Raw genomic sequence first — 26,658 nt, forward strand, 5'->3', positions numbered from 1 at the left:
AATCAGGATGCGCATGATACAAGGGCAGTACTAAATTAATAATAAAAACTAAAATGAAGGACTATTTTCCCTAAAAGTTTGGGCCAAAACCGTGGGTGCACATTGTACGTGGGAGCACATCATACATGGCAAAAAGTGGCCCCTTACAGAGAGCCCAAACTAATCACCCTGACTCGTGTGCGCTGTAAATCGCAACTCACAAAGCTGCTTCAGGATTCTGGTTACACCAGTGATATGTCAGTATTTATGGTGGAAGTTAAAATAGTAAAGGAAGTTTCAAAAAAGAAAAGAAAAATGTCAAAAAACTTAGCCACACACTTTAAAAAGCAACACTGGCATTTTATTCCTCAAGAAATTAATGAAAGATTTTTAAAAGCTTAAAAAAAAGACATTTTTATCAACTTAAATTTGAATATACTTAACTTTGCAAAGTTCTATACATCTAGAAGTGTAGGTATTTCATATTACCTAGAAGGATGACCACTTGAAATATTATTCTATTCAAAAGCTAAAAATTAAAATAAATAAGATCAAAAGTAACTAATAAAACACTGTGGCACAAGTACCCTGTCCACAGACTTAGCTAATGTGTGCACTAAGGAGAGAAGACTGCCAAATTTATTGAAAACCTGTCAGTTGCATTTATTCAAATTTTGTTTTAAAGTGTCCTTATTAAAAATAAATAAATAATAGGCACAGTTTCCCAGAAAAAAATATTTAATTGTAGTTCTGCAACTACTTACTAATAATTATGTTAGGCCTGTGAAATACATCAGTTTAAATAAAATTTTTACCATTAATAATAAAAGTTCTGTGAAATACAGCAAGCAGTTTAAAGAAAATTTTTTATAATTAACAAATGAGTTTGACAAAAACAATGACATCATAAATTTTAGAATCTGAAAATGTCTTTCAAGTTCAAATACCACTGACTTGTGATGGTAAACACCAGTAAGTCTTCTTCAGCATTTGCCACTTACATTTATTTCTCTACAGGAAAAAGTAGTTAAATCTTCTGTCTTAGGAGTTCTACTAATATTGAAGAAAATTAATTTCCCTCAAAACAGTGTAAGAATTCAAAACAAAGGTTTGTAAAATAAAATGGACAGTTTAGAAAGCTTATGCTAAAAAATTCAGTGAATCTTCTAAGACACTTAAAAGTCACAATGATGTGGCAAGAAGAGCAATTTGAACTTTTACCACCTGAAAAATTCCTTAAAAGTATCAAATAGGTATTTTGCAACCACAAATTTTGAGTAATTTAATAAAACATTTTTGTATTTATTTTCCACATCTTAAAGAGAAGTTAATGAAGATCAAGTAAATGGATTATATTAATTGCCTCCTCTCAAAGTTCCATATGTAAAAAAGATGACAGAATAGTCTATTTCTTTTCCATGTAAAATCCTAGGAAGCTTTAGTTACATTTCCTGTGCCTTGACTTATTTTTGGTCAGTAAAATGAATACACCAACTACAGAAGTTTCTAGGTAAAAAATCAATAGTAAAATTGCAATCTCAGACTAGGCTTTTTTCACTATAGTCATCCTATTTCATCTACTACCTGCTACTACCAAATGGTATATGCTTAGAGAACACAAACTGCTTTTAAAATTATCTTATGGAAAACACCAGCAAAAGAACTACAGATTAGAGACCAAACAAAAACGAAAGACAAAATACTGCCTCACTCATCCCAGAGGCATGAGGAGATAATGAAACAGATTTGTATTTATAAAATGCTTTGATGTCACTGATGAAAAATACTTTAACTTAATTTTCCATTTTTACAAGGTGGCCCTGATAGTTTCTAGGCCCTATAAGTAGATGTGACTGGACATTTAATAAATTGAACAGATTAACATTATCAAATACTATTCATCTTTATTACAGTGGGTTAATGGATATCTTTAAAAGCTTAATTTAACTGGTACCAGAGTAGTTTCCAGAGAGAAGTGAGAATCCATTTATAAGACTTTAAAAACTGAAGAAAAATTTCCCCAGAAACACACATTTCCTAGAGATAAGAATATATTTAGGAAGAGTTAAGGAGGTGGAGATTAACCTTCACTGTTCAACTCTTTAAGAACAGTATTTGCTATAAGAATTACATTCAGTTTTATTTGTTTTTGTAATAAAAACATTCTCTGAAAATTAGTTTGCATTTATATTTACAAAAGTTTTCACATATAGTATTTTGTTTACTCTTTCCACCATATTCTAGGGTAGTTGCTGTGATGCTGATTTTCGAGTTGAAAAACTAATCTAAGACCTTAAATTATAACAGTGAGGGTGTAAGTTCATATCCAATGCTCTTTCTACTATACCATACTGTACAGTCCTTTTCAATGATCAAACCTCTCACTATGCAGGGAAGATGAAGGTGGAAGAACATTAGATTATCGTGTTACTTTTTTAGAAGAAATAAAATTACTTAAAATTGAATCATTACATGTGTCCCTTACCCTTCTCAAACATTATATTGGACTCAACCTGTAGCAATCTTCCTGTATGTTTTGGAGGCACTTGTCTCTAAAATCGCCTGCTAAGGTGACACTGTTTTCTTCAGTAACATCAGTCGGAAAAAGCAAAAAAATACTGAAAGCTTCAGTGACTTCAAGGATTGCTAAATTTAGTAAGCTTTAGGAATGGAAATTAAGATAAACCAATGCCTTGTATATTTGTATTACCAGCATAATTTTGGTGATGAATGTGCATTAAAATTTTCACTGACTTTATAATCCCAACAGTCAAAAGAAAGAAAAAAGGAGGTACAAGTGTAAAAAGGTTTCGAGACCCCCCAGTGGTGATGATTTATCACAACTTTCTGTCTTGTTGCTGCCACTTTCTAACTGGGTAAATTTAGCTTAGTGACTTTATTTTCTCATTTATAATTCTGGTTGTAAAGTTAAAATAATACATGCAAATGTGGTAGGAAAAAGTATAAAATTTCAAAGAAATACAAAAAGCAGTACGTTTTAGACAAAGAAAAATGAACTCCAATAATGTGGAGGTCTTGTGTTAGTTTGCTGTCTATTTTAGGCACAATGACCAGCGCAGCAAAGAAAATCAGCTGGAAGCAGGACAATAAAAGTCACAGGCAACTTCTTATTTCTTACCTGCGTACATATGGTATGTGAGCCTCTCTATGAGTTTAACAACAGTTCCTGCTTTGATAATTGGAATTCCAGCCTTGGGCTGCATATTTTCTTCAAATATTATATTCTCTTCAGAGTCAGGCTCTGCAAATCTATAAATGTCCGCACTGGGGAGCCTCATCTGCTCCTCCTTCTCTTCCTGCAGCATCGTCACATCGAGCATCCTTTCCAGGGTACTCCGGTACTGCAGAGATATCAGTGCTGCCATCCAATTGTTTTTCTCTTCAGCTGACTTGGCAGAAAATATAACACTATTTTCATCTTTTAAAATTATTTCAAAAGCATGCTTGTACTCACTGGTGTCATCTTTGTCATTAATTTGTACCTTTCGCATAAAAAACTTTTCTTTAAGACGATATTCTGCATTGCTAGCTCCAGGAAGTCTTGGCTGCCCATGATTTGATTTACAGCAAATCATTAAGCCATCAAAGAGAAATATGTGTCTCTCGTGTTTGGCTCCTACACGTGTAAGAGTTCCTTCCATTATAAACTCATTGCAACACTGTCCAATGTCTTTTCCCTCCCAACCATCAATATTCTTCTGAATCTCATTCATTTTCTTGATTGCTAGTTGTTTCCCCTTCATTTGCTGACTATAAAACCGACATGCAGATTCACTGGGATAAAGGAGAAAACATCATTAGTACACAGATGGCAGAGAACCTAGAATTCATGTAAACAAAGGACAATGTAAAAGTATATTTTAAAAAGTTACACTGACAAGGCTTCCCCTAATCCTCCAAATATATCAGTGTACAAAACTACACAATTTTGAAAAGCCAAGCAACACAGTACCAACAATTTTTAGTGCTCTAAAAAGAACAGTAACTATTGACAAAATTCTACCGTATACAGAAATTCAGCTATAGAATGATTTTTAGAAGTATTTAGAATGACAAATGTTAAAAAGTAGCCCAATACAGTGAAGAAAAGTAATTTAAGAGGTTTAAGAAATTATTTAGAAATGCTCAGTAGACAAGACCCAAAGTTAAAAAACATACATATATTATCATTAGGAAAACTGGAAGCAATATTATCTGAATTTATGGCATAAGTTATAGAATCCCTAAAATAAGGGATACTTTGACAGAACAATGACGTTGACATAAATCTACCCATACGTTGTGCTCTATTTCTCCTTGAGCTTCTCTCCTTAGCTTACCAGCTGACTCTCAGGAGGGCTCGACTGGGAGTGTGCAAGGAAAATGCACAATACGAAAGGTTTTCAAACAATAACAAATTCTCTTGGCTTTGATGTCACTTCCTCTGAAAGACCAAGCTTGTCACTAAAACTATTTTCTTCATTGTTTACTTGAGAAGGGAACTGAGATCCCTGAAGTTATACGATAATATTCAAGGTGAAAGAGAGGATATAAAAACGTGAAAATATTCACCTAAGTCTTCGTTTTGCAAGACTTTTAGAACATATTTTTTCCATACCACTCTGAACATTAAGCAGAGCTGTTATTGCTTGTTTCAAACATTCCTTGTCTTCTTGGTCTTCACTCTTCTCTTCTAACTGCTGTAAAGTGAAAAGGCCAAATCTGAACCAGTAGAACAGTTTTTACAAAAAAAATAAGCCCACTTTATTAAGGATAAAGCTAACATTGATTCAACTCTTTCTACCACAATAAAAAATTTAAATATGTCAAAAATATGACTTTTTTATTCTTTTTTATTCTTATATATCACAATCCATCTCAACAAGCAATCAAGTTTCCTATGTTAAAAGAAAAGTAGAAGTAGTGTTAAAAAATGTCAACCCTTGTGATAGAAAGTAATGTGCAGCTTCTCAGATGCATGTTACTGGAAAGAAATGAAGGGATAATTTAGGTAAAGTGAAGACAGTGGCATAGGTAAACACAGCTCGCCTCCTCACACAACCACATCAACATTACAACTAACCAACAGAACAAAATCATTCAGAACTGAACTGAATGGAAGTCCTATAACTACAGAATTAAAGAATAAACCAAATTGAGACTGGTAGGAGGGGTGGAGATGCAGAATAGGCTGGTCCCACACCTACACATGGTACATAAAAATTGGGAGAGATATCTCAGGAATGAGGGGTCCCAGCCCCATACCAGGTACCCCAGCCCAAGGCCCCAGTGCCAGGAAGATAAGTCTCCATGTCTGGCTGTAAAAACCAAAAAGGATTGAGGCTATAGAAGAGGGAAACTTCTGGAGTACAAGCAGTTCCTCTTAAAGGGCCCATGTACAGACTTACTTGGACTTAGTCCCTCTGAGCTCCAGTGTGGGGGTAGCAGACTGAAAAGCATCAGAGACATATGGGGATGGAATGAAATGAATTGTCTGGCTCACGGTGAGAACTGGGGGGGCAGCTTTCTTCCAAACAGAAGTGCTGGCAAAGGCCATTGTTCCTTTTCTGAGACCTCCCCCATACAGAGTCACAGAGCTGGCTGAGCTTCCCATATCTGAGACTCCATCAGCCTGGTTCACATTATTTGGCCAACCCTGGTGATTCCCTGAGGCCCTGCCCCTCCCATCTTTCAAACCCACCCAAGCTGTTCCCAGTGGCTTTTCTATACAGATGGCTTGTCTTGGCCCATGCTTCAGATTTTCTTAAATTCTCTCAAACAAGCAGCATCTGGCTTCAGTGAGTCCTTCATATCTCTCACTAAGTTTCCCCAGCCCCAGCCCTAGTAGCAGCCAGTGCTGGTTCACAGCTTGGCTTCACTTGGGCACTTCCACACCCAGGACAAAGAGCAGTCACCTGCAAATTGCTTTGTAGCTTATGCTGTGTGATCTGGACAGAAGACAGGTAGTGGCTGACCTTGGTTGGATGTGCCAACATCAATCAAGGTTCAACTACTGTGTAACAGGAGGTTGTACACAGCCCACACAGTGGGTGGACCTCGAGTATCCAACTTAGGTCATAGGAGAGGCTGTGCCCTGGACCCTACAGGACATCTACTACATTAGGCTACTCTACCAAGCCTGGGAGACAGAGCAGACCTACCTAATATGTAGAAACAAACACAGGGAGGCTGCCAAAATGAGCAGACAAAGAAACATGGCCCAAATGAAAGAAAAGAAAAATGACTGCAGAAAAAGAACTAAACAAGATGGAGACAATCTACTAGATGCAGAGTTCAAAACATGGGTTATAATGATGCTCAAGGAACTTAGGGAGGACCTTGATAGCATAAAAATCCAGGCAGAAATGAATACGCTAATAGAAATAAAGAACAATTTACAGGAAATCAACAGTAGAGTGGATGAAACTGAGAATTAAATATGTGGTTTAGAATATAAGGAAGCAACCCCCCCCAAAAAAAAACCAACAACAACAAAAAAACCCAATCACAATACCAAAACAAAAAAAAAGAATTCCCCCAAATTTAGAGAGTATAAGGAGCCTCTGGGACAACTTCAAATGTACCAACATTTGCATCATAGGGGTACCAGAACGAGAAAAGAGAGAGCAAGAAGTTGAAAATCTGTTGCACTTCCCCCTCACAGGAAATCCATTAGCCTTACCCTTCCAACTCCTACTGGTCCTGTCCTGCTGAGGTGGGCCTCCCAACAGAGTCTTGGACAGACTTGAGTTGTGTGCCTCTAGGATGGGAGACTTTTTCCCCTCACATGCCCAACCGGTACAGGGCATTGCCAAATCTTGGTTTGTTTGGGCCTGATCAACTCTGCTGGCCTATGCCTGAGGACTCCCTGAAACCACACCCAACTTTAAAGGTTTCAGGCCTCCAGGGGGTGGCAGCTAGATTTGCTGTACCCTGGGACATTGGCTGGGTGGCCCCAGAGCCTGCACTGGCACAGAGTTTGAACCTGTATTGATTTGGTGGGTACCACTTGCCCCTACCTGGTGACTCACTAAAAATCTTCCTCATGGAATGTGAAAACTGCCAGAGGCTTTCAGTGACTGAGCCTAACAAGCAGCTAGCAGGCAGATGTGGGTCTCAGAGTGTCTTGGAACTTTTGCTGACCTGTCCCCAAACTGGTACCAGTAAAAGGCAGCCTTTGTGCACAACGTGGTCCTTCTTACACATTCCCAGGCACAGCAGAGGCAGTCACAAACTGTGGGTTGCTCTGTAGCTCCAAACAGCTTGCCCAAGGCCAGTCACAGGCAGCATCTGACAATGGCCTGCACCACAGTCCTTCCCCTGAGGCCTCTAAACCAACACACCCAGTGACCAGCTTCAGACAAAATCTGAGCAGGATCCAATTAGCGTCACAAGTGGCATGCCCAAAGGGCTATCAGTAGGCACCAAACCCTGCTCAGGTGAATTCTGCTTCATGGGACCAGCACCTGCACAGCAGCTCATACACTGTGATATGGAGTCAACCGTCAGTAAGCCAGCCCAAAGGTCAACAACAGGCATGAATGTGCCAATAGAAATCAAGACTCAATTATAAGAAGAGGGTCCATGTAACCCACACAAAGGGCATTCCTGGAGCACCCAGGACAGGTGATGGAGACTGTGTCACTGGGTCCCACAAAACACCTGCTACATAAGATCACCCTACCAAGACTGGAAGTCATAGCAGATCTACCTAATACATAGAAAAATATGACAAAGAGGCAGCCAAAATGAGAAGACAAAAAAAAAAAGCAGGCCCCAAATGAAAGAACAGGAGAAATATACAGAAAAGGAGCTAAATGAAATGGAGGCAGGCAATTTACTAGATAGAGTTTTAAAAAATGGGTTATGAGGATACTCCAGAAACTTAGTAAGAACTTCAACAAAGGGATAGGAAACATAAAAAGAGACATAGAAACTATAGAAATGAAGAATATAATATCTGAAATAAAGAATATACTATGTGGAATAAACAAACAGGTTGGATAAAGCAGGTAAGTGAATCAGCAATTTGTAAGACAAGATAACAGAAACACCCAATCAGAGCAGGAAAAAAAAACCAGAATTTAATAAAAAAGAGGATAGTTTAAGGGACCTTTGTGACAATATCCACACATTATAGGGGTACCAGAAGGAGAAGAGGCAGCAAGGGATTGAGAACCTATTTGAAGAAATAATGACTGAAAAGTTCCCTATCCCGGTGAAAGGAAAAAACACACAAGTTCAGGAAGTGAGAGCCCAAAACAAGTAGAATCCAAAGAGGCCCACACCAAGGCACATTACTTAAAATGGCAAAGTTTAAATACAAAGAGAGAATCTTAAGAGAAAGCAAGAGAAAGACAGTTACTTACCTACAAGGAGCTCCCATAAAACTGTCAGCTGATTTCTCAACAGAACATTTCAGGACAGAAGGTATTGGCATGAAATATTCAACATGGTGAAAAGCAAGGAACTACAATGAAGACTACCTTACCCAGCAAGGATATCATTTAAAATACATGGAGAAATAATAAAGAGCTTTCCATACAAGAAAAAGCTAAAAAAGTTCATTACCACCAAACCAAGTCTATAAGAAATCAAGAAATGTTAAAGGATCTTCTTGAAGAAGAAGATCAAAGTATGAACAATAAAATGGTAATAAATACATGCCTATCAATAAGAATCTAAAAAACAAAATAAACCTTGATACTACAAGGTCACAGTATTCAAAACAGCATGGTACTGGCATAAAAACCGAAATATATTGGATAGATCAATGAAGGAAGAATAGAGAGGCCAGAAATAAACCCACACTTCTATGGTCAATTAATATTTGACAAAGGAGAGAGGAATATACAATGGGGTAAAGGTAGTCTATTCAATAAATGATGCTGGAAAATTGGACAGACCTGTGCAAAAAAATCAAATTTGACCATATTCTTACAAAATACACAAGGAAAAACTCAAAATCAATTAAAGTTTTAAATGTAAGCCTCAAAATTATAAAAATCCTAGAACATAACATAGGCAGTCAAATCTCGGATATTTCTCATAGAAGTACTTTTTTCCGATAAATCTCCTCAAGCAAAGGAAACAAGAAAAAAACCCCAATAGGACTATGTCAACATAAGTAGTTTTTTTCACAGCAAAGGAAACCATCAACAAAATGAAAAGCCAACCTACTGAATGGGTGAACATATTTACTAATGATATATCTGATAAGAGGTTACTATCCAAAATGTATAAAGAACTTCAACGATTCAACACTAACAATGCAAACAATTCAATTTACAAAATGGACAAAGGTCCTAAATAGGCAATTCTCCAAAGAGGACATACAGATGGACAATAGACATATGAAAAGATGTTCAACATCACTAATCATCAGAGAAGTACAAATTTAAACCACAATGAGATATCACTTCACACCTATCAAAATGGCTATCAAAATGGCTATTAATAAATTAAACAAGAGTTGGAGAGGATGTGGAGAAAAGGGAACCCTTATGCACTATTGGTGGGAATGCTGATTGGTGCCACATACAGCCATTCAGCCACTATGAAAAGTGTATGGAATTACCTCAAAAAATTAAAAATGGAACTGCCTTATCAACCTAGTGATTCCACTTCTCAGAATATATCCAAGAAGACTAAAACACTAATTCAAAAAGAATATATGCAACCCTATGTTCACTGCAGTGTTATATACAATAGCCAAGATTTGGAAGCAGACCAAGTACGCATCAATAGATGAATGGATAAAAAGTCTGCAGCGCATTAACACACAAGGAAATCTTACCCTCTGCATGGGTGGACCTGGAGGGCATTATGCTAAGTGAAATAAGCCAGTCAGAGAAAGATGAATACCATATGATTTCACGCATATGTGGAATCTAATGAGCAAAGCAAACTAACAAAATAGAAACACATTCATAGAGAACAGACTAACACTTGTCACAAGGGAGGGTGGTGGAGGGCTGGGTGAAAAAGGTGGAGGGATGAAGCAAAAAAGAAAAAAAAAGCCCTTACAGACACAGACAACAGTATGGTGATTACCAGAGGGAATTCATTTGGAGGGAAGGTAGTGAAAGGTACAGGGGGGTATGTGGTGATGGAAAGAGGCTTGACTTGGGGTGGTGAACACACAGTACAACATACAGATGATGTGTTACAGACTGCAGACCTGAATCCTATAATTTTTGTTAATCAATTTCAGCCCAATAAATTCAATAAAAACATAAATGATAAATAAATAAGCAAACAAACAAACAAACAAATAAATAAATGTATGCAAAGTCTAAAATACCTTGAAATTTGCATCAGATTTTTCCTTGGAGCATTTAAAACATAAAAAATATGGAAAGTAAAGGAACAGTAGAAACTCTGAGCCAACAGTCAGGACATTGTCTGAATTTTGCTGTTTCTATTATTCTAGCATTTTTGTATTTATGGACATACATATTGCCCATAATTTTTAACAGTTTTGTAAGAAGAAAGTGTAAGTTATCTCTGAGGCTCTTGGTGGTCTTACTTTATTGTGTCTCTTTACTTCCTTTTGTTTGTATCTTGGAAAAATGCCTCTTGGATTTTTAAGCCAAATGTGAATTTTCATTCACAAAATAAAACATATTTGAAAATTCAAAACAAAAGAAAACAAATCAAAAAACAAATAAAATATTCACCAAATAAAACCTACTCATTCAAATAGGTAAATTGCAATACGTAAGGATTACAAAATACACAATAAAATATGTATTATAATTGTCAATGTTTGGGACATTAAAGTATCTAAAATATTGTGTGTGTATATATATATATATATAGAGAGAGAGAGAGAGAGAGAGACAGACAGACAGAGAGAGAGCTCATCACAAAATATGAGAACACAAGCAAAGATGTGGACTATGTTTTGATTTTGGAATGATTACTTATATACTGTTTGATGGTATTAGAGCAGATTACAATGTAGAAAACACATAGTCAAAGAGTACCTTTAATTTACTAGTCTCTTAATAAATGCATGTAATATTAACCAATTGTTTCAGAAACCAGCTAATTAAACTAACTGCTCCTGACTCTTTGCTATGTCATAACTCAAATATTCCACTGAAAGCTCAGTGCAAGAAAGGCAATGACACAAATTACTCTTTTACGGTAGCAGTACAATTAAAAGGTATGGGTGATGATGCTGAAGTTTGTAAAATGAGATGTAGAGATTGTCTGTATATTCCAATTACTCATACTACTTTTTAAGCCAAGAAGCAAATGTCCTAAATTTCATTCTTTTTCTCACCAAAAGTTTTTTTTTAGTCCTTACTTGAGGATATGTTTTGATTTTATAGAGAGAGGAAGGGAGAGGGAGAGAGAGAAACACTGATCAGTTGTCTCCTGTGTGCACCCTGTCTAAGGGATCCAACCTGCAACCTAGATACGTGCCCTGACCAGGGATCAAAACCACAACCTTTTGGTGCATGAGATGATGCTCCAACTGATGAGCCAACGGCCAGGGCAAAAGTTATTTTTTCAGTTAAAGTAGTTTCATACATGAAGGCAATCTCTTACAATACATAAAATTCAACCAGTAAGTGATGTTAATGACATTAACAAAATTTGATCTTCTTTTACTTAACCAACCTAAACCTTTATTTTCTCTGAAGACAAGTGAGCAGATGATCATTACCAAAGCTGTACAGATTATAGGTAACATATTATAAATTTATAGTGTATATAAATACTATACACAGCACAGTCTTCCATAATTGTAATTTAAATAAAACAGTATCTTTATTAATTAGCCAATGAATGAAAATACAAAAAAAATCTTAAAATATAAATTGAAATATGACTTACAATTCATTATTAAGAAATAAAATAAAAAATCTCTAAGCTTTTTGAGAAAAGTAACACATTTTATTGAGATAATTAAGTGGTCTTTGCATAGTAAGTTTTAGAAACTATTTAGAATATTAATAGCAGCCCAGAGAAAAAACTCAAAGGGGCAGATATACAGAGGAAGCTGGTCAAATACCAATCAGAATTAATTTAACAAATATTTCACTAATCATCCATTGTTTATAAGCAATGAAAATGTGATGGAAGCCAAACCCGTCCCTGCTGTTAAAGCTTAGAGTGTAGAAGAAAAGATAAATGAATCACAGAGCACTATGATGGAGAAAATACAGGGTACTCTGGAAATACCTAACAAGAGCTCCTGATCGAGTATGGGTAGAGAAGATGGCAGGAATGGCTTCCAGAAGGAAATTACTCTGAGACCAGAAGGACAAGAATGGATTAGCCACCTGAAACAGAAGTACAGGAATGTACTCAACAAAGGAAAACAGCGTGTGTGATCCAGAGACTTTTAGGGCCAGTACTGGCGATAGGTAAAGCCTGGTGGGTGGAAAGAATGAGGGGCAGGGAAAGGTAATGAGTCAAAAAGTTGGAGAAGTAAATAGGGACCAAATCATGACTGTAAGGCTTATTAGGAACTTGGACATTAACCTGGGCCAATGGGGAGCCATTAAGGGTTTTAAGCTAGTGACTAACATGTTCAAATTTACATTTTAGAAAAATCACTTTAATTGGTCACCTATACAGATTGTAGGGGAAAGGGGAGACAGGAAAGGCAAAACTAAAGGGAGATTTGTGATAATCCAGGTGAGATAATCATTGACCTGGCAGAATTTTGAGAGGAAATGAAAAGATAAATCCAAAAGAAGATCCTTTTCAAGAATGAAAAGGACTTACTTGGTGACTAAGTGGATGTGATGTGGAGAATGAGTGGGAAGAATCGAGGACTGCCAGGTTTCCAATCTGAGCAACCAGATGGATCCACTCATTGAAAGAATGAGCACAGAAAGAATACTTGTGCTGGGAAAGAGAGGAAGTTTTGAAGAAAGTGAATCTGAGGTGCTTATACAGTTAGTTAATAAGCAGAGTTGTTCAATAGATAGTTGTATAATAAATAGCTTGTATTTCCCCATTTCCTTTTTTAATACCCTTCTCTTCATTGAATCCCTTTAACCCTAATGGGACCAACAGATGTTCCTGACTTTCTTTATGCTGCTAAAATCAACTTTTGGGGTAACAGGTTTACCTGATAGCAAAGGGGTCACTGTTTTTTTTTAGATCAATTCCATGGGTGATAAGATGGGGGGTGGGGGCAGGAGAAGGGTATGATGGGGTTCAAGACACGCTACCCTCCAAAAACGGCACCGTGGCACAACTGAATATGTTAAGTTGAAGGAATTTGAGAAAACAGCAGAAGGGAGAGGAAGGTCAGTGCCCTTACTGCTTCTTTTTCTCCAAAAATAAAATAATAAATGCTTATAAACCTTCTCCATATTTGGCAGTTCTTAAGATTTTTTATATTGGCTTTATCTGTCCTCTTTTATCTTTCTTTACTGCCTATTGAAATGGAAAATAAAAATTAATATCATTTAAAAATATAGTGGGAATTAAAACTATATAAAAATGTTCTTCAGCATGTCTGATGAAAAGAATGATAGAGTCAGATGTTAAAAGTATTGTATACTAATATTTATTAATTAAAATTATAAATTATATATTATATCAAATTATGAAAATCTTCAAAAATATTTGGACACCACAATATTTATTTGATGAAGTCACTACATGTAGCAAAAAATTAAAAAGTGGGGGAAGGAGGTGGGAGATGTCTGTAAATATTACTGTTGTTTTTAGATTGAAATAATTGTAGTTAATTGTGATGAGTTCTCAGAATTCTCTCTAATTGGATTATATTTGTGTGCTGTTTTTGTATGGGAATATTGCAAGCCCAAGCATGGGATCTAGGTGAAAAATACAAAAGATGACCAAGAACAGGTAAGAGCAGTTAAAAAAAACCCTACTGATTTTTAAATATGCCCAATATTCCAATCATATTTTAAATAGGATCCAACTATCTCTGTGTTTGAATTTATTAAAATATATTTTCTAACATTAGCATCTCTCTTGTCTACCTCAGGAGTCTGGTGCCCTTCACAGTGTCCCCTCCTATTTTTGTTGACACAATAGCCATAACAAAGACTGGACAATTATGAAAACTGTAAGAACTTCCAGTAAAAGTGGAGTGAAGAAGTCTTGAGAACCTTCCTGCAGATTCCAATCAGGACAAAATATTTAAAAATGACTATTTGTAGGCACTGGAAAATATTTATAAGAAAGACACCCTGCTACTCAGAAAGCTGCAACTAGAAAGTGCACTGTGAAAGCAGGGTTTCCCCAGCATCCCATGGCAAACAGTGAGGAAGAATGAGAGGAAAAGAGGACTTTACAGGCTAGCGATGAAATGGGAGGGAGGTGGAGAGGCCTGGGGAGTTGGGCTGGGGGGAAAAGGCAGAATACTGTACTTGAACAACAATTAAAACAAACAAACAAAAACCATTTCTGTTCTTATCAGACAGAAAATTACCTAAAGCTATAAATGCCCATCATAGCAGTTTAGTTGATTTAAAATTTAAAATTAGAGAAGTACAATAGTCAGCTGTTTATTTATAATGGCTCCTAAATCACACTATTCTATGTTTAACTTTAGATGTTCAATATCTGTGGTCAGATAAAATATCATTTAACTCACTGCTTTGAGCTCATCATTTCTGAATAACCTCTAAATTTAGAAAGATAGTTCAAGGGAATAAAAGTGAGGTACACCTCTGATGGGCTCATTTTTATGAGACTCACAGAGAAATTGTTTTCTAAATCTTTTATTGCTGGGATTAACACATCAGCTAATGGGTAGTATGAATGATGGTCTTGAGCATATGCATATAGCAATTAAACCAGATGCATCCACAACATAAAAAAAGTAGATAAAAAATGATTTAGAGGAGAAGATGTTGGATACTGTCTAGCTTCCAAATTGGAAAAGCAGCCAACCAAAGCCATTAACAAATGCATACACGATATTCATAAAAGGGGACTGCAGAGCGTATTTCTTCATAGTTTTTGGCACATGATGTGAAGGCCATGAGTAGGTGTTTAAAGTGAATGAGAGAGCACAATTCATATTTGCCTTTTCCAATTTGTTTTATGTAACATTGAAAAAAGGTTAATTTGGGAGGGAAAAAGATCTGCTGCTTTTAACATTTCTCAATTCTTAATCCTAAATTTTCCACTTGCTGCCCCATGCAGTTCTTAGTTTTTACCTGTAATCCTTTCCCACAGTTCATGTATTTTAGCTTTTGGGGTTACAGTTTTTGGTAATATTTGTGATGTTAAGGGGGGGGAAGTGAAGAAGTATTCTTCAACTTTAGTTCACAAAATTTAAATTGCCAAATGATGCACTTATAAAATAATAACTGCTACCACAACAATTAAAAATGTTTTAATTGATTATACTTGAAATACTAAATTTAAATTATTAAGGTGATTAGGTTTTACAGCTTTCTGAAACTTCATCAAGGCTTTTTGTCCTTATTTATGAATTATTAAATGCTTTGAGGTTTCCTACGGACTTTAATCCTTCACAATCTCATTACAGAATCAGATAATGATCCCATTATTAGCGACAGCACCATGAAGAAAGGCTCTGTGTGACAAACTTGTTTGCAAATGTCCCATTACGACTATGGCTTGCTGTAATGAAGTGTTGGTCAGGAGTTTTACATACAAAGTGCTTCCTCCTGATTCTTCTTCTTCTTTTTTAAGATTTTTAAAATGTATTTATTTTTAGAGAGAGGGGAGGGGAGGGACAAAGAGAGGGAGTAAAACATCAGTATGTGGTTGCCTCTCATGCACCCCTCACTGGGGACCTGGCCCACAACCCAGGCATATGCCCTAGACTGTGAATCAACCTGCAATCCCCTGGTTTACAGGCCAGCACTCAATCCACTGAGTCACACCAGCCAGGGCTGATTATTTCCTTAAAATAATCATCCTATACTACCAAAGACCCTAAATGGTATTTGTTTGAAGTCTAGAACAAAGAGCTAAAGGCTCTGTTATTCCACCTGGTGATTAAATCCTTCAATTCCCTTACTACATGTAGAGAGACTGGGAGAAATGGAGGGAAATGTAGGGATGAGAGTTCTCCCAGTTTACCAAATGCAGAGGACTTCTACTCATTCGATAAGTCATTTACAGAGAGCCCATTTCACCATGTGCTCCTGCAAATTATAAACACGACTTCTAATAATACATTCCCCCAAACAAAATATTACACAGAGCTTTCCTTCAATGAAACATTATTTTAAAAGCTAAGGAAATAATGATAGTATTAATGCATGTCTTATTTTGTGCTCTTTATGGGGCTAGTTCATTAAAAGTTAAAGAGAGTATCTTTATTATCACACCCATTATTTAAAATTTTTGAAAAAATATGTTTTAAGAATACATTATCCATAATCTAAAGGAGACATCATTAGACACATAAAATATTTAAAAGTGAATAACTTCCAGCTACACTAGTGAGTTATAATTTATATAAGTGAGTTTCCCCTATTTACTAGTTAATTTCAGTATATGACAGAAAAGAGGGTAGAGGGGAACAGAACACTTTCCATTTGGTCACTGCTTCTTAAATTGAACATTTTGAACTGTGATAACAGGGTGAATTTTTACTGGGGTTGTATATAGCCCACTGTTTTTAAAGCCATGATAATTAGTTTTACAGATATAAACTTGAGCTATGAAAATTAGATAATAAAATCTTCCCCATCTGGCCTTATCCCCATACAATGTAAGACCCTGAATCTGCTGAGGTCCCAAAATGGAGACTTAGATGCCTAAATCCAAGTTTGTTCCCAAATAATCAGCCATGTAGACAAAATGTAGGGACACAAGATTAAAAAAGTATCTGATCATTGCTTTAAAATTCACTAGTAAAACTGGAAAGAATATGCCATTCTTTTGCAGATTCATTGACATTGGCTTCTTAACTAGAAAAAGAAAATAGAGACAGACTAATATCCATGGGTGCTCACATAATAATCCACAAACAACTGGTAAATAATTGTTTGCATCACACTTGAATATTTTTCTTACCTTTAAAAGCTCAAAGTAATGTAGACAGTGGTAAACCGGGGCTAGAAGCAGCCTGGGTAAAACGTATTGAACTGCTTCTTTGAAGCCTTCGCCTATTGACTAGAAAACAAAGTGATTTAATTTTTTTAAATGTATTTTTCAGGTACCATATATCTTGATTTAAAAATTACTATACCTGCAAATAAAGTGCTGCTCCAGGCTTGGATAACTGACTAAGGAAATGATCATGAAAACCAGGCCGTAAAATATCTCGAGCATATGATTCATATGGATCAAATGCCAGTTCCTTAGGAAAGAAAGAAGGTAAAACATAAATAATCTTTCTCCAAGGTAGAATATAAGAAAAACTGTAAGCACAGAAAGATTAAATTACAAGCACATCTGTACCAGCGCAATTATATATTTCCTTTAAAGCCTCCAAACAAAATTACATGGCTATGAATTATAATTTTAATAGAATAAATCTAATATTCTCAAGTAAGAGAATAATTCAATCTGTTCTGATGAGTAATGGGATCCTTATATGTTAGGACACCTCACTAAAGGATTCTAGTAAAATATTATCAACAAGTATGGTTATAAGAATGGGGAGACTTTGGGTTCTGGAAAACAAGTTTCGCCTGAACACCAAAGAATACAGATATCTGCAACCGGATAGAGTATAAACATTCAGAATACTGGTGCCAGGAATTTCTTTCATGGTCATTTCTTGGTGGTAGACTTTTATTTCCAAATTCCATAAGCCAGAGGTAACAGTTTATATCATCTAAAATTCACAAAACAAGAAATTTTTGGCCATCAATCATTAATAAACTAAACAACTGTAATGGTTATGTCTACAAGATTGTAATCAACTGGTTTTGATGATTCCTGAGGAAAAAGAGGACGGGTGTCTAGATTTTAGCAGGAGATAGAATCTTTACTCTTTTCCACCCTATGTCATATTCCAGGTTAAAAAAATATTTTACAAAAATGGTGCTTTGAGAGTCTAACAAGAGTTCCTTTCTAAGAAGGGTCATTCTAGAAGAAGGAAGGGGACACCTAGTGGAGGCACGCAGCAGAAAAGTAAAAGGGAAGGACGAGAACAAATTTATTAATTACCCTTGCTGTTGTTTCTCAGATTCCTTTTTTAAGGAAACACTGAATAACATCACAAGATCAGAAATTAGAAGACCTGAGTTCTGTTCTTGGTGAAATGGAGTACGGCACTCAAAGGTCCAAGTCATCCTGAATTCTTGAGCAGGCTCCTAGTTCATTTCCTAATTTCAATTCTTTCAATTGTCTTTCCAGCTGAAAATTTCTATAATAATAAACACTGGAAATTGCAGCCCAGCCCACTGCAGATTTTACTGGAATGGATAGTTTCAACAATAACAGAAAGAAGTCAGGTATGAAAAGACAGAGAGAGGCACAAAAATGTGATTAGATGTTTCTATCTTAGGTCTCTTCAACTCCAGAAATGATCACGTACAGCAGGTAATACTTGTCCTCCTCTTTCAATAAACTTTATTTCATTACAGAATTTTTATGAGAACTACATACACAAAGGAAAGGCTACACAGTATAGTGGCTTAAAAGCATGTCTTTAGTCAAGCATGCTTGCAAGCATGTCCAATTTCGATTGCACTCCTTATTAGCTGTGCGACCTTTGACAAACTGCCTACTTTCTCTAAGCCAGGTTCTTCATTGTAACATATGGATAATACCTACTTCAAAGGGTTGTTTTAAGAATTAAATATCATATGCAAAGTGCTTTTGATTGGGTATGCACATAGTAAGCACTAAATAAATGGTACCTTGTATTATCATTCAAAAATAGCTAATATTAAGAGAGAAAAAAACTGGTAATCCAAGCTCTAATCACATAGTTTTATTCTTGAGGATAAATGTGTAGAATGTCAAGCACTCCTAAGAACCCATGTGTAAATTAATAGATGCTTTTATGATTAGTTTTCATGATTAGTTAAAATGTAATACATTTGATTAATAAAAATTTAATTATCCATATACACAATTATGTATTAATGATTAGAATATTCTAAACATACAGAAAAGTACAAGAACAGCCTAACAATACTACATTCACCATCTACACAGAAAAGCAGCATTTTATAACACTTCTGCCTTTTTTATTAAAGAAATAAAATACTATTGGTATAACTGATCTTCTGGAGAATGCAGAATTGTACCATTTTACATCTTCACCAGCAAAGTATGAGGATTCCAAACTTTCCACAACCTCACCAACACTTACTTTTCTTTAAAAAGAATATTCTAGCTACCAGTGTGAACTGGTACTTCATACTGGTTTTGTTTTGTATTTCACTAATGACTAACGATGGTAAGCATCTGTCATGTGCTTATTGCTATTTCCATGTCGTCTTTGGAGAAATTCCTATTCAAATGCTTTGCCTTTTAAGGCAAAATTGAAATGTCTTTTATGAGTTCTTTATATACACTGAATTCTAGATCCTTATCAGAGATATAATTTATAAACATTTCTCCCATTCTGTGTGCTGCCTTTTCACTTTTGATAGTGTCCTTGAAGCACAAGTTTTTAATTTTAAGCCCAAATTATCTATTTTTTCTTGTGCAGCTCATGCTTTCAGTGTCATATACCTAAGAATCCTTTGCCAAAGCCAAGGTCATGAAAAGATTTAGCCATGCTTTCTTCAAAGAGTTTTATTATTTTAGTTCCTACTTTAAGTCTTTGATACATTTTGAGTTTATGTATATGGTGTGAGTTCAACTTTATTCCTTTGCACTTCTCATAACTTTATGATGTCTTTTTTGAACAAACATTTTAAACTTTTAATCTCTTATTTTATGAAGGATTGCAATTTCTATTTGTTCTTTAAGAAACTCTTCCTATCTCAAAGTCATAAATATGTTCTGTATTTTCTTCTGAACTTATAAAAAGTTTGCTTTTCATTTTTAGATTTTAAATTTATTGGTAACTTTTTTGAGTACGATATGAACTAAGGAAGATATTTTTTCTCTCCACATGGAAAACTATAGTTCTTCCCCCCCATATGCACATTGTAATCTACAGGCAGTATTTCTATTCTTTTGGTGCTTTTCCTAAATGTTTTCAGAATTAAATATAGTTTGTTGTCTTTAATTTTTCTAAATTTCAAAGAGAGTTTAAACATTGTTCAGTTTTTCTGTCCTTCTGAATACAAGCCCTTTATACACTATATATTTTATTACAGGTGCTTAGACGTTTAGTTTAATCCTCCCTTTTAAACACAAAGAATTAAAGTTTAGAATTTAAAAGATTCCGTAATTAAAATTACCAACATACTTCTCAGCATTAGTTATTGTATTCCTTGACTTCCCTAAGTACTTTCCTCCTTGCTAAAGAACATAATTTAATACTTGTTATAGTAAGGGCCTGTGGGTAAGGAAATCCTGGGGGTTAGCATATGTCTGTTTTTATTTGTTTCTCACTTTTTTTCTCTGATTCGTTAAACTGAGGTATGACATACATGAAGTCCACAATCTGATGCATTTTTACATATTTATGCAACATATTCGTGTAATCATCACCCAGATAAGGAAACAGATCCAGCACTACAAGAACCACTATTCTAACATTTATTCACATGTTTTAGTACCTTCTCTAAGTGCAATTACAGATTTTGAGTCTTCTTATTTCATGCAACATTATGTTGCCTTTTTAAAAAAATCAGTAGTTCATTCTTTTTCACAGCCATATAGCATTTCACTATGTGAATATATCACAGGTTTTCCATTACGAATAATAAACCTGTTACAAACATTCTTGAACATATTTTTTGGTAAACATAGGCATTCGTTTTTTGAGGGGGTGGTATATGCCCAAGAATGACTGCTGGACCTAGGTACACTGTATTCCCAGCTTTAGTAGGCATGCCAAACAGATTTCCAAAATAGCTGTACCAATTTACACCCCTCCACCAGCAATGTAGAGTTCCAGCTGCTCCCTAGTTTTAAATTACATTTCCTCGATGAATAACGATGTTGAACACCTTTTATTCTTTTAGGAAGTACTTGTTCAGGTCTTTTGTCTAATTTTGCAAAAATCTAAGCTGCCTGTCTTTTAGTTATTGATTGGTAGGAATTCTTTACATACTCTGAAAATGAGTCCTTCATTGGTTATATATATTACAAATATTGCCTTCCAGTCTATAGCTTGCCTTTTCACTCTCTTAATTTTGTCTCTTGATGAACAGCTGTCCTTACATTTAATGTAGTCTAGTTTATTAATCTTTTATGGTTAGTGTTTTTGTGTCCTGTTTAAGAAATATTTGCTGCCCAGGCTGGTGTGGTGCAGTGGATTGAGTGCTGGCCTGCAAAACAAAGGGTTGCCAGTTTGATTCCCAGTCAGGGCACACGTGTGGGTTGTAGGCAAAGTCCCCAGTTGGGGCCATGTGAGAGGCAAACACACATTGATGTTTCTCTCTTTCTCCCTCCCTTCCCCTCTTTTTTTAAAAAGAAGTATTTGCTTATTCCAAAGTCATGAAAATCCCATTCTGCAAGCTTTATTAATCTTTGTACTCCCTCTTTTAAAAATTTTGTCAATTACAGTCTACATTCAATATTGTTTTGTATTGGTTTCAGGTGCACAGTGTAGAGGCTAGACAATCATGGACTTTACAAAGTCGTCCCCCAATATTTCAAGTACCCGCCTGGCACTGAATATAGTTATGCACTCCACTTGAATAGAAGTTTAGTTGTGTTGAAAATACTATTCTCCCTTGGTACTTTGAAGAGATAAAACCTCCTGCCATATTCCATAGTTTCACTACAATGTTTCTGGCTGTCGGTTTATTGTTTATATGCTGTCCAATATCTGGAATTCATTTTTCATCTGGAAATTTGTCTTCATTTTTGGAAAATTCTCGGTTGTTATCTCTTCAAAAATTGCTTTCATCATTCTTTGTCTATTACATGTATACTGTAACACCTATTACATGTATCCTGAAGCCTTTCAGTGTGTCCTTTATGATTCTTAACTGGTCTTTCATATCCTTATCTCGGTCTCTCTTTTTCACAGTCTCAGTGAATTCCTCAGTTCTATCTTCCAATTCACTAATTTTATCCTTGAACTAGGTCTGGTAAATGTCATACTACTACATAATGAGTTTTTATTGCATTGCTTGTATATTTAATTCCCACCATCTTTCAGTACCTAACTTGTTCTTGTTTCCTTCCTACCTGCTGTTTCACAATGCCTTCTGTATAAATAAATCATATTCTTTCACTTTATTTGAGCATCCTAAACTTCCTTTAAACTCTTTGTAATCTATTGTACAAAATTAATTTCATCTGGGATGAATTTATTTTGTAATTGTTGATTTTGTGAGATATCATTGTAAGCATCCAAATTTGTTTTGTTTTATAATTTTACATTACAGACTTCTTAGGGAGAGGCTTTAAATTTTTGGTTTCCCTTTTCTCTCTCTCATTCTTGTATGATCGATCACTCACCCCAACCAGAACCTGCTCTTAAAATGACTTTTTAATCTCAGGCTCTCTGACCATATTGGTTTAATATTGTGAGACACTCTGTTAAGTCTGAAGGCACGTTTGTTGTAAGGTAGTGTTTCTGTCTCCCCACCTCAAGTTCACAACTTTCTATAAGTCCTTACAGGCAGGTTTGGTAGACTTCCCCAGCATCCTATTACAATCTAGGTTTTGTAGTAAGAAATCTTGCCCACTTCATGGAACACAGTTAGTCCTCCTTATCCTTAAGAGCTCAACGGCTAGCTACCAGAGCTCACTGCCTTGAAAGTCTATTCAATTTCTGAGCTTGTTTTTGAGTGTAGTTACATATATTCTGTTTAAAAAATATTTTATGTCATGTTTAAACCAAACTGGAGGGGCTGTAGTAAAGGTTAAATTTATCATACTATTTTGCCTGAAAATCTTTTTTTATGCTTTCTAAACTCAACCCTTTGTTATAATAAGAGATATAGATTTTAGAGTAAGAACAAAAGCAAGAGCTAGAAATCTCAGAAGGACAATCGGCGCTAACTTTTTAGGGCTAATGCATGTATTTTAGCGTTTGAAATATCCAAGGAGAGAGCGACCATTCTTCTAACCCCATGACATCGGAACCATCTGGGCCCTGGACTTCCTTTTCCCACTGGTTTCACCCCTCTTGTTCTAAACAGTATGTGGTTGTCATATATTGAGTAGCTTACTTAAGTGAAGATGGTTGGCTGAACATTTCAGGTGGCTTATTTTATTTAATTGTCACAGAAACCCAGAGTCTTATTATTATCCTTATTTTACAAATATAGATACGGAGGTTTAGATATGTGAAATAAACTGCCCATGGTCACATAGAACTACTAAGTAGCAGAGTTTAGACTGGAACACAAATAGTTTGACCTCATACCCACGTTCTACAGCCTCTTCACTGATTGGGCATTGACTGACTTGTCTGAGCCTTGCTGTGTTAAGACAAACAATTGAGTGTCAGCTGTAAATGCCTCCTGTCAACGGGATCTGCTTTTTTATAATGGACAAGAGAATACTTTCCCTGGGTTTCCACAAGAGAAACATGTTAACAATGATCTGAAAAGGCAATAAAGCAGATTAGGTAGCAGTTAAGACTAACTATGACTTTAGCTGGAAACAAGAATTAAGATTCCAATTTTAATGTGAAGTAGAGTTTTCATGCAGATTTGTTTTGGTGGGTAAAGAACTTACCTCTGCTAAATCTTCAAAGCAGCTTCCCACTAGTGGATGGGGACTGCCTTCATCTGTCATCTCTACAGTATCTTCTATGTGGCCCAGTAACTTTACACTAAGTTCATGTATATCTACTATACGACTAAATATATTTTCTACATCCTGTTGGGAAGAAAAACACACTAATTCAATTAGGTTGCATAATAAAAAACAAGTTTTGAGTTAGTAAATCATTTTATAATCACAAAATTTAACATGGTAGATATAGTAAGAAATTTTAGCAACTTAGACATTTAAGTAAAAGATAATGTAAAAATCCCTTTGCACTAGTGTATAATTTGCAAATACTTTTTCTAGGTCAGTGGTTCTCAAACTTTTTGGTGTCAGGACTCATATACACTCTTAAAAATTATTGAAGACTACAAAGGGATTTTGTTTCTAATTGTATCTATTGAGGTTTACCATGTTAGACATTAAAACCAAAAAATTAAAACATTTATTTAAAAATAACAATAAATATCATTTTTATGAAAAGTAACTAGTTTTCCAAAATAAACCAAAAATGCAGTGAAAAGAATGGCATTGTTTTATGTTTATTGTTTTTGCAAATCTCTAATATCTAGCTTAATAGACAATAGCTAGATGTTCATTCATTGTCTTAGTCAAAGCATATGGAGAGAATATAGCTTTATACAGATATGTAGTTGGGGAAAAAGGAGAATTTTAATAGTCTATTCAAATAATTATGGATTTCCTTTTCTTTTTCTGTAGAGTTTCTTTATAGAGATATAAGTCATATACCATAAAATTCACCCTTTTAAAGGGTATTTCAATGGTTTTCATGTATTCACAGAGCTGTTCAATCATCACCACTATCAAATTCCAGAACATCTTCATCTCTGCCCCCCTCCCACCAAAAAAAAGCCTGTACCCATTAGCAGAGCTCTCCATTCTTCTCTCCCCATGAGTCAATGGTAACCAATAATCTGGACATCTTATATCAATGGAATAAATAGCTTTCTATGACATTACTTGAAAATTCAACTAGTAGTTTCTTAAAGGTTAGTTACAACATGGAATCTGACAACATATCAGATTCTGTACTGTTATCAAAATCCATTGGCCTGCCCTGGCCTGGTGGGTTCAGCCCCCAGTTGGGCCGCATACAGGAGGCAATGGATCGATCGCTCTCTCTCTCTCTCCCTCTCAAAGCGATAAATATATATCCTCAGGAGAGCATTAAAAAATCCATTGCATATTTTGAGCTTTGAATGTCTGAACAGATCTTTTTTTACCCATGTGTGATTTTGTAGCATTATAAATTTGGTCACTTGGAAAATAATTAGTTCTGTAGATCTTCCAAATGTTAACACATTTAACACGTATTCACTATATATAATATTAAAAGACCAAATCCATAAGTATCATCCCAGATTATGGGAGTGGATACAAATTTTACAAAACTCTAACTTCGCTTGAAAGTTCAAACTTTATCACCGTTACCAAATACTGCTAGTTATTTTCCTTGAAGTAACAGGAATACTTCATTCATTTTTGAAAAATGTTGGCCAAATATGCCTCTAAATAACCACAGTTAGTCAGGCATTTTTTCAGGTGAAAGTAGTGTTTCATGAGACAGGTGGCTAGATGTAACTCAAACAATCACACAGTGCTTTTCCTCAAGACACCAATCACACTTCGGCACGCAGAAGTGCTTTATGCGACTTCCTGTCTGCCTCAGCTCTTCTCTGACTTGAGCTTTCTCAAGGCATGCCATGCTTCTGTTCTATCAGTAATGACAAAGAAGCCGCATGAATCTATACAGTACCCCTTTGTTTCACTTATTCATTCTATTCTTCTATTCTCTTATTTTTATTACAAATAAACATCCATACAAGATACTTAATGTAACAGTTTGTAACTTCCACTAGATTTTCTGTAGGTTAGATTCCTGGATAAAGACTTTAGTTATAAGATTTTATTTAAAATATCTATGGATATTTCCTTAAAAAGAGTCCACTGGTTTACCCTACCGCTGATAGTGTATGGGAATTACAACCCTGAATATCATCAATCTTAACTTTTAGAAAAATGCTTAGATAATTGAAAAGCAAGTACTAATCTGCATTTACACAATTACTATTTTAAATTTATTATCTTCATCGGTGACTATCCTTCTTTTTGTCAAATCAGCTTTGAAGCATGATTAATACCTAGTAAGATAACACCTATTTTAAACGTACTTTTGGATGAGATTTTATGTTACTCACTCGAACTATGACTATAATCAACACACAAAACACTCTCATTACTACAAGAAGTTTCTTTGAGCCCCAGCCCTTTTAACCCCACTCCTCCCCCGGGAAGCCAGTGATCTGCTCTGTCACTATAGACTAGAACTGTCTGTCCTATAATGTTAAACAAATAAAATCTTAAGTAGTCTTTTGTGCCTAGTTGTTTTTTTGCTCATGTTTTTGAGATGCATCCATATTGTTGCATATATAACTACGTCGTTCCTCTTTAATGCTGAGTAGTATTCCATTGGACATATCACAATCTGTACATCCATTCACCTGTTGATGGATATTTGAGTTGTTTCCAGTTTGAAACTATTACAAACAAGCTGCTATGAACATTCATGAACAAGTTTTCTATGGATATGTTTTCATTTCTTCTGGGTAAAAACACAAGAGTAGAATTTCTAGGAAGTAAGGACAATTTATGTTTACTATGATAAAAATTAACAAACTCTTTTCCATGGTGTGTATGTTGGATTACATTCTCACAAGCAATGTGGGAATTTTATATTCCCACAAGCAATTGCTCCACATTCTTTCTGACATTTGGTATTGTCAGTCTTTAATTTTCATCTTTCTAATGAATGTACAGTGGTGTCTCATTGTGGTCTTAATTTGTATGTCCCTGATAACTTCTGAGGCCCTGAGCATCTTTTGATGTCCTTTTTGATCACTGGTATATCTTCTTTATAAAATGTTC

At 35.4% G+C, this 26,658-nt stretch overlaps 1 protein-coding gene across 2 annotated transcripts in view; it reads right to left on the minus strand.

The window, feature by feature from the left end:
• SOS1 (SOS Ras/Rac guanine nucleotide exchange factor 1) overlaps positions 1-26,658 on the minus strand; it is a 116,965-nt gene that overhangs the window by 38,570 nt on the left and 51,737 nt on the right. For both annotated transcript variants that reach the window (XM_037066909.1, XM_037066908.1), the window contains exons 6-10: positions 23,680-23,823; positions 17,156-17,266; positions 16,981-17,079; positions 4,552-4,679; positions 3,119-3,774 (exon numbers count right to left, since the gene is read on the minus strand). In XM_037066909.1, coding sequence (XP_036922804.1) covers positions 3,119-3,774; positions 4,552-4,679; positions 16,981-17,079; positions 17,156-17,266; positions 23,680-23,823 — 1,138 coding nt within the window. The remainder of the gene's footprint in view (positions 1-3,118; positions 3,775-4,551; positions 4,680-16,980; positions 17,080-17,155; positions 17,267-23,679; positions 23,824-26,658) is intronic.

Source organism: Sturnira hondurensis, unplaced genomic scaffold (genome assembly GCF_014824575.4).
Source record: "Sturnira hondurensis isolate 20B ecotype Veracruz unplaced genomic scaffold, ASM1482457v3 Scaffold0016663, whole genome shotgun sequence".
Lineage (NCBI taxonomy): Eukaryota > Metazoa > Chordata > Mammalia > Chiroptera > Phyllostomidae > Sturnira > Sturnira hondurensis.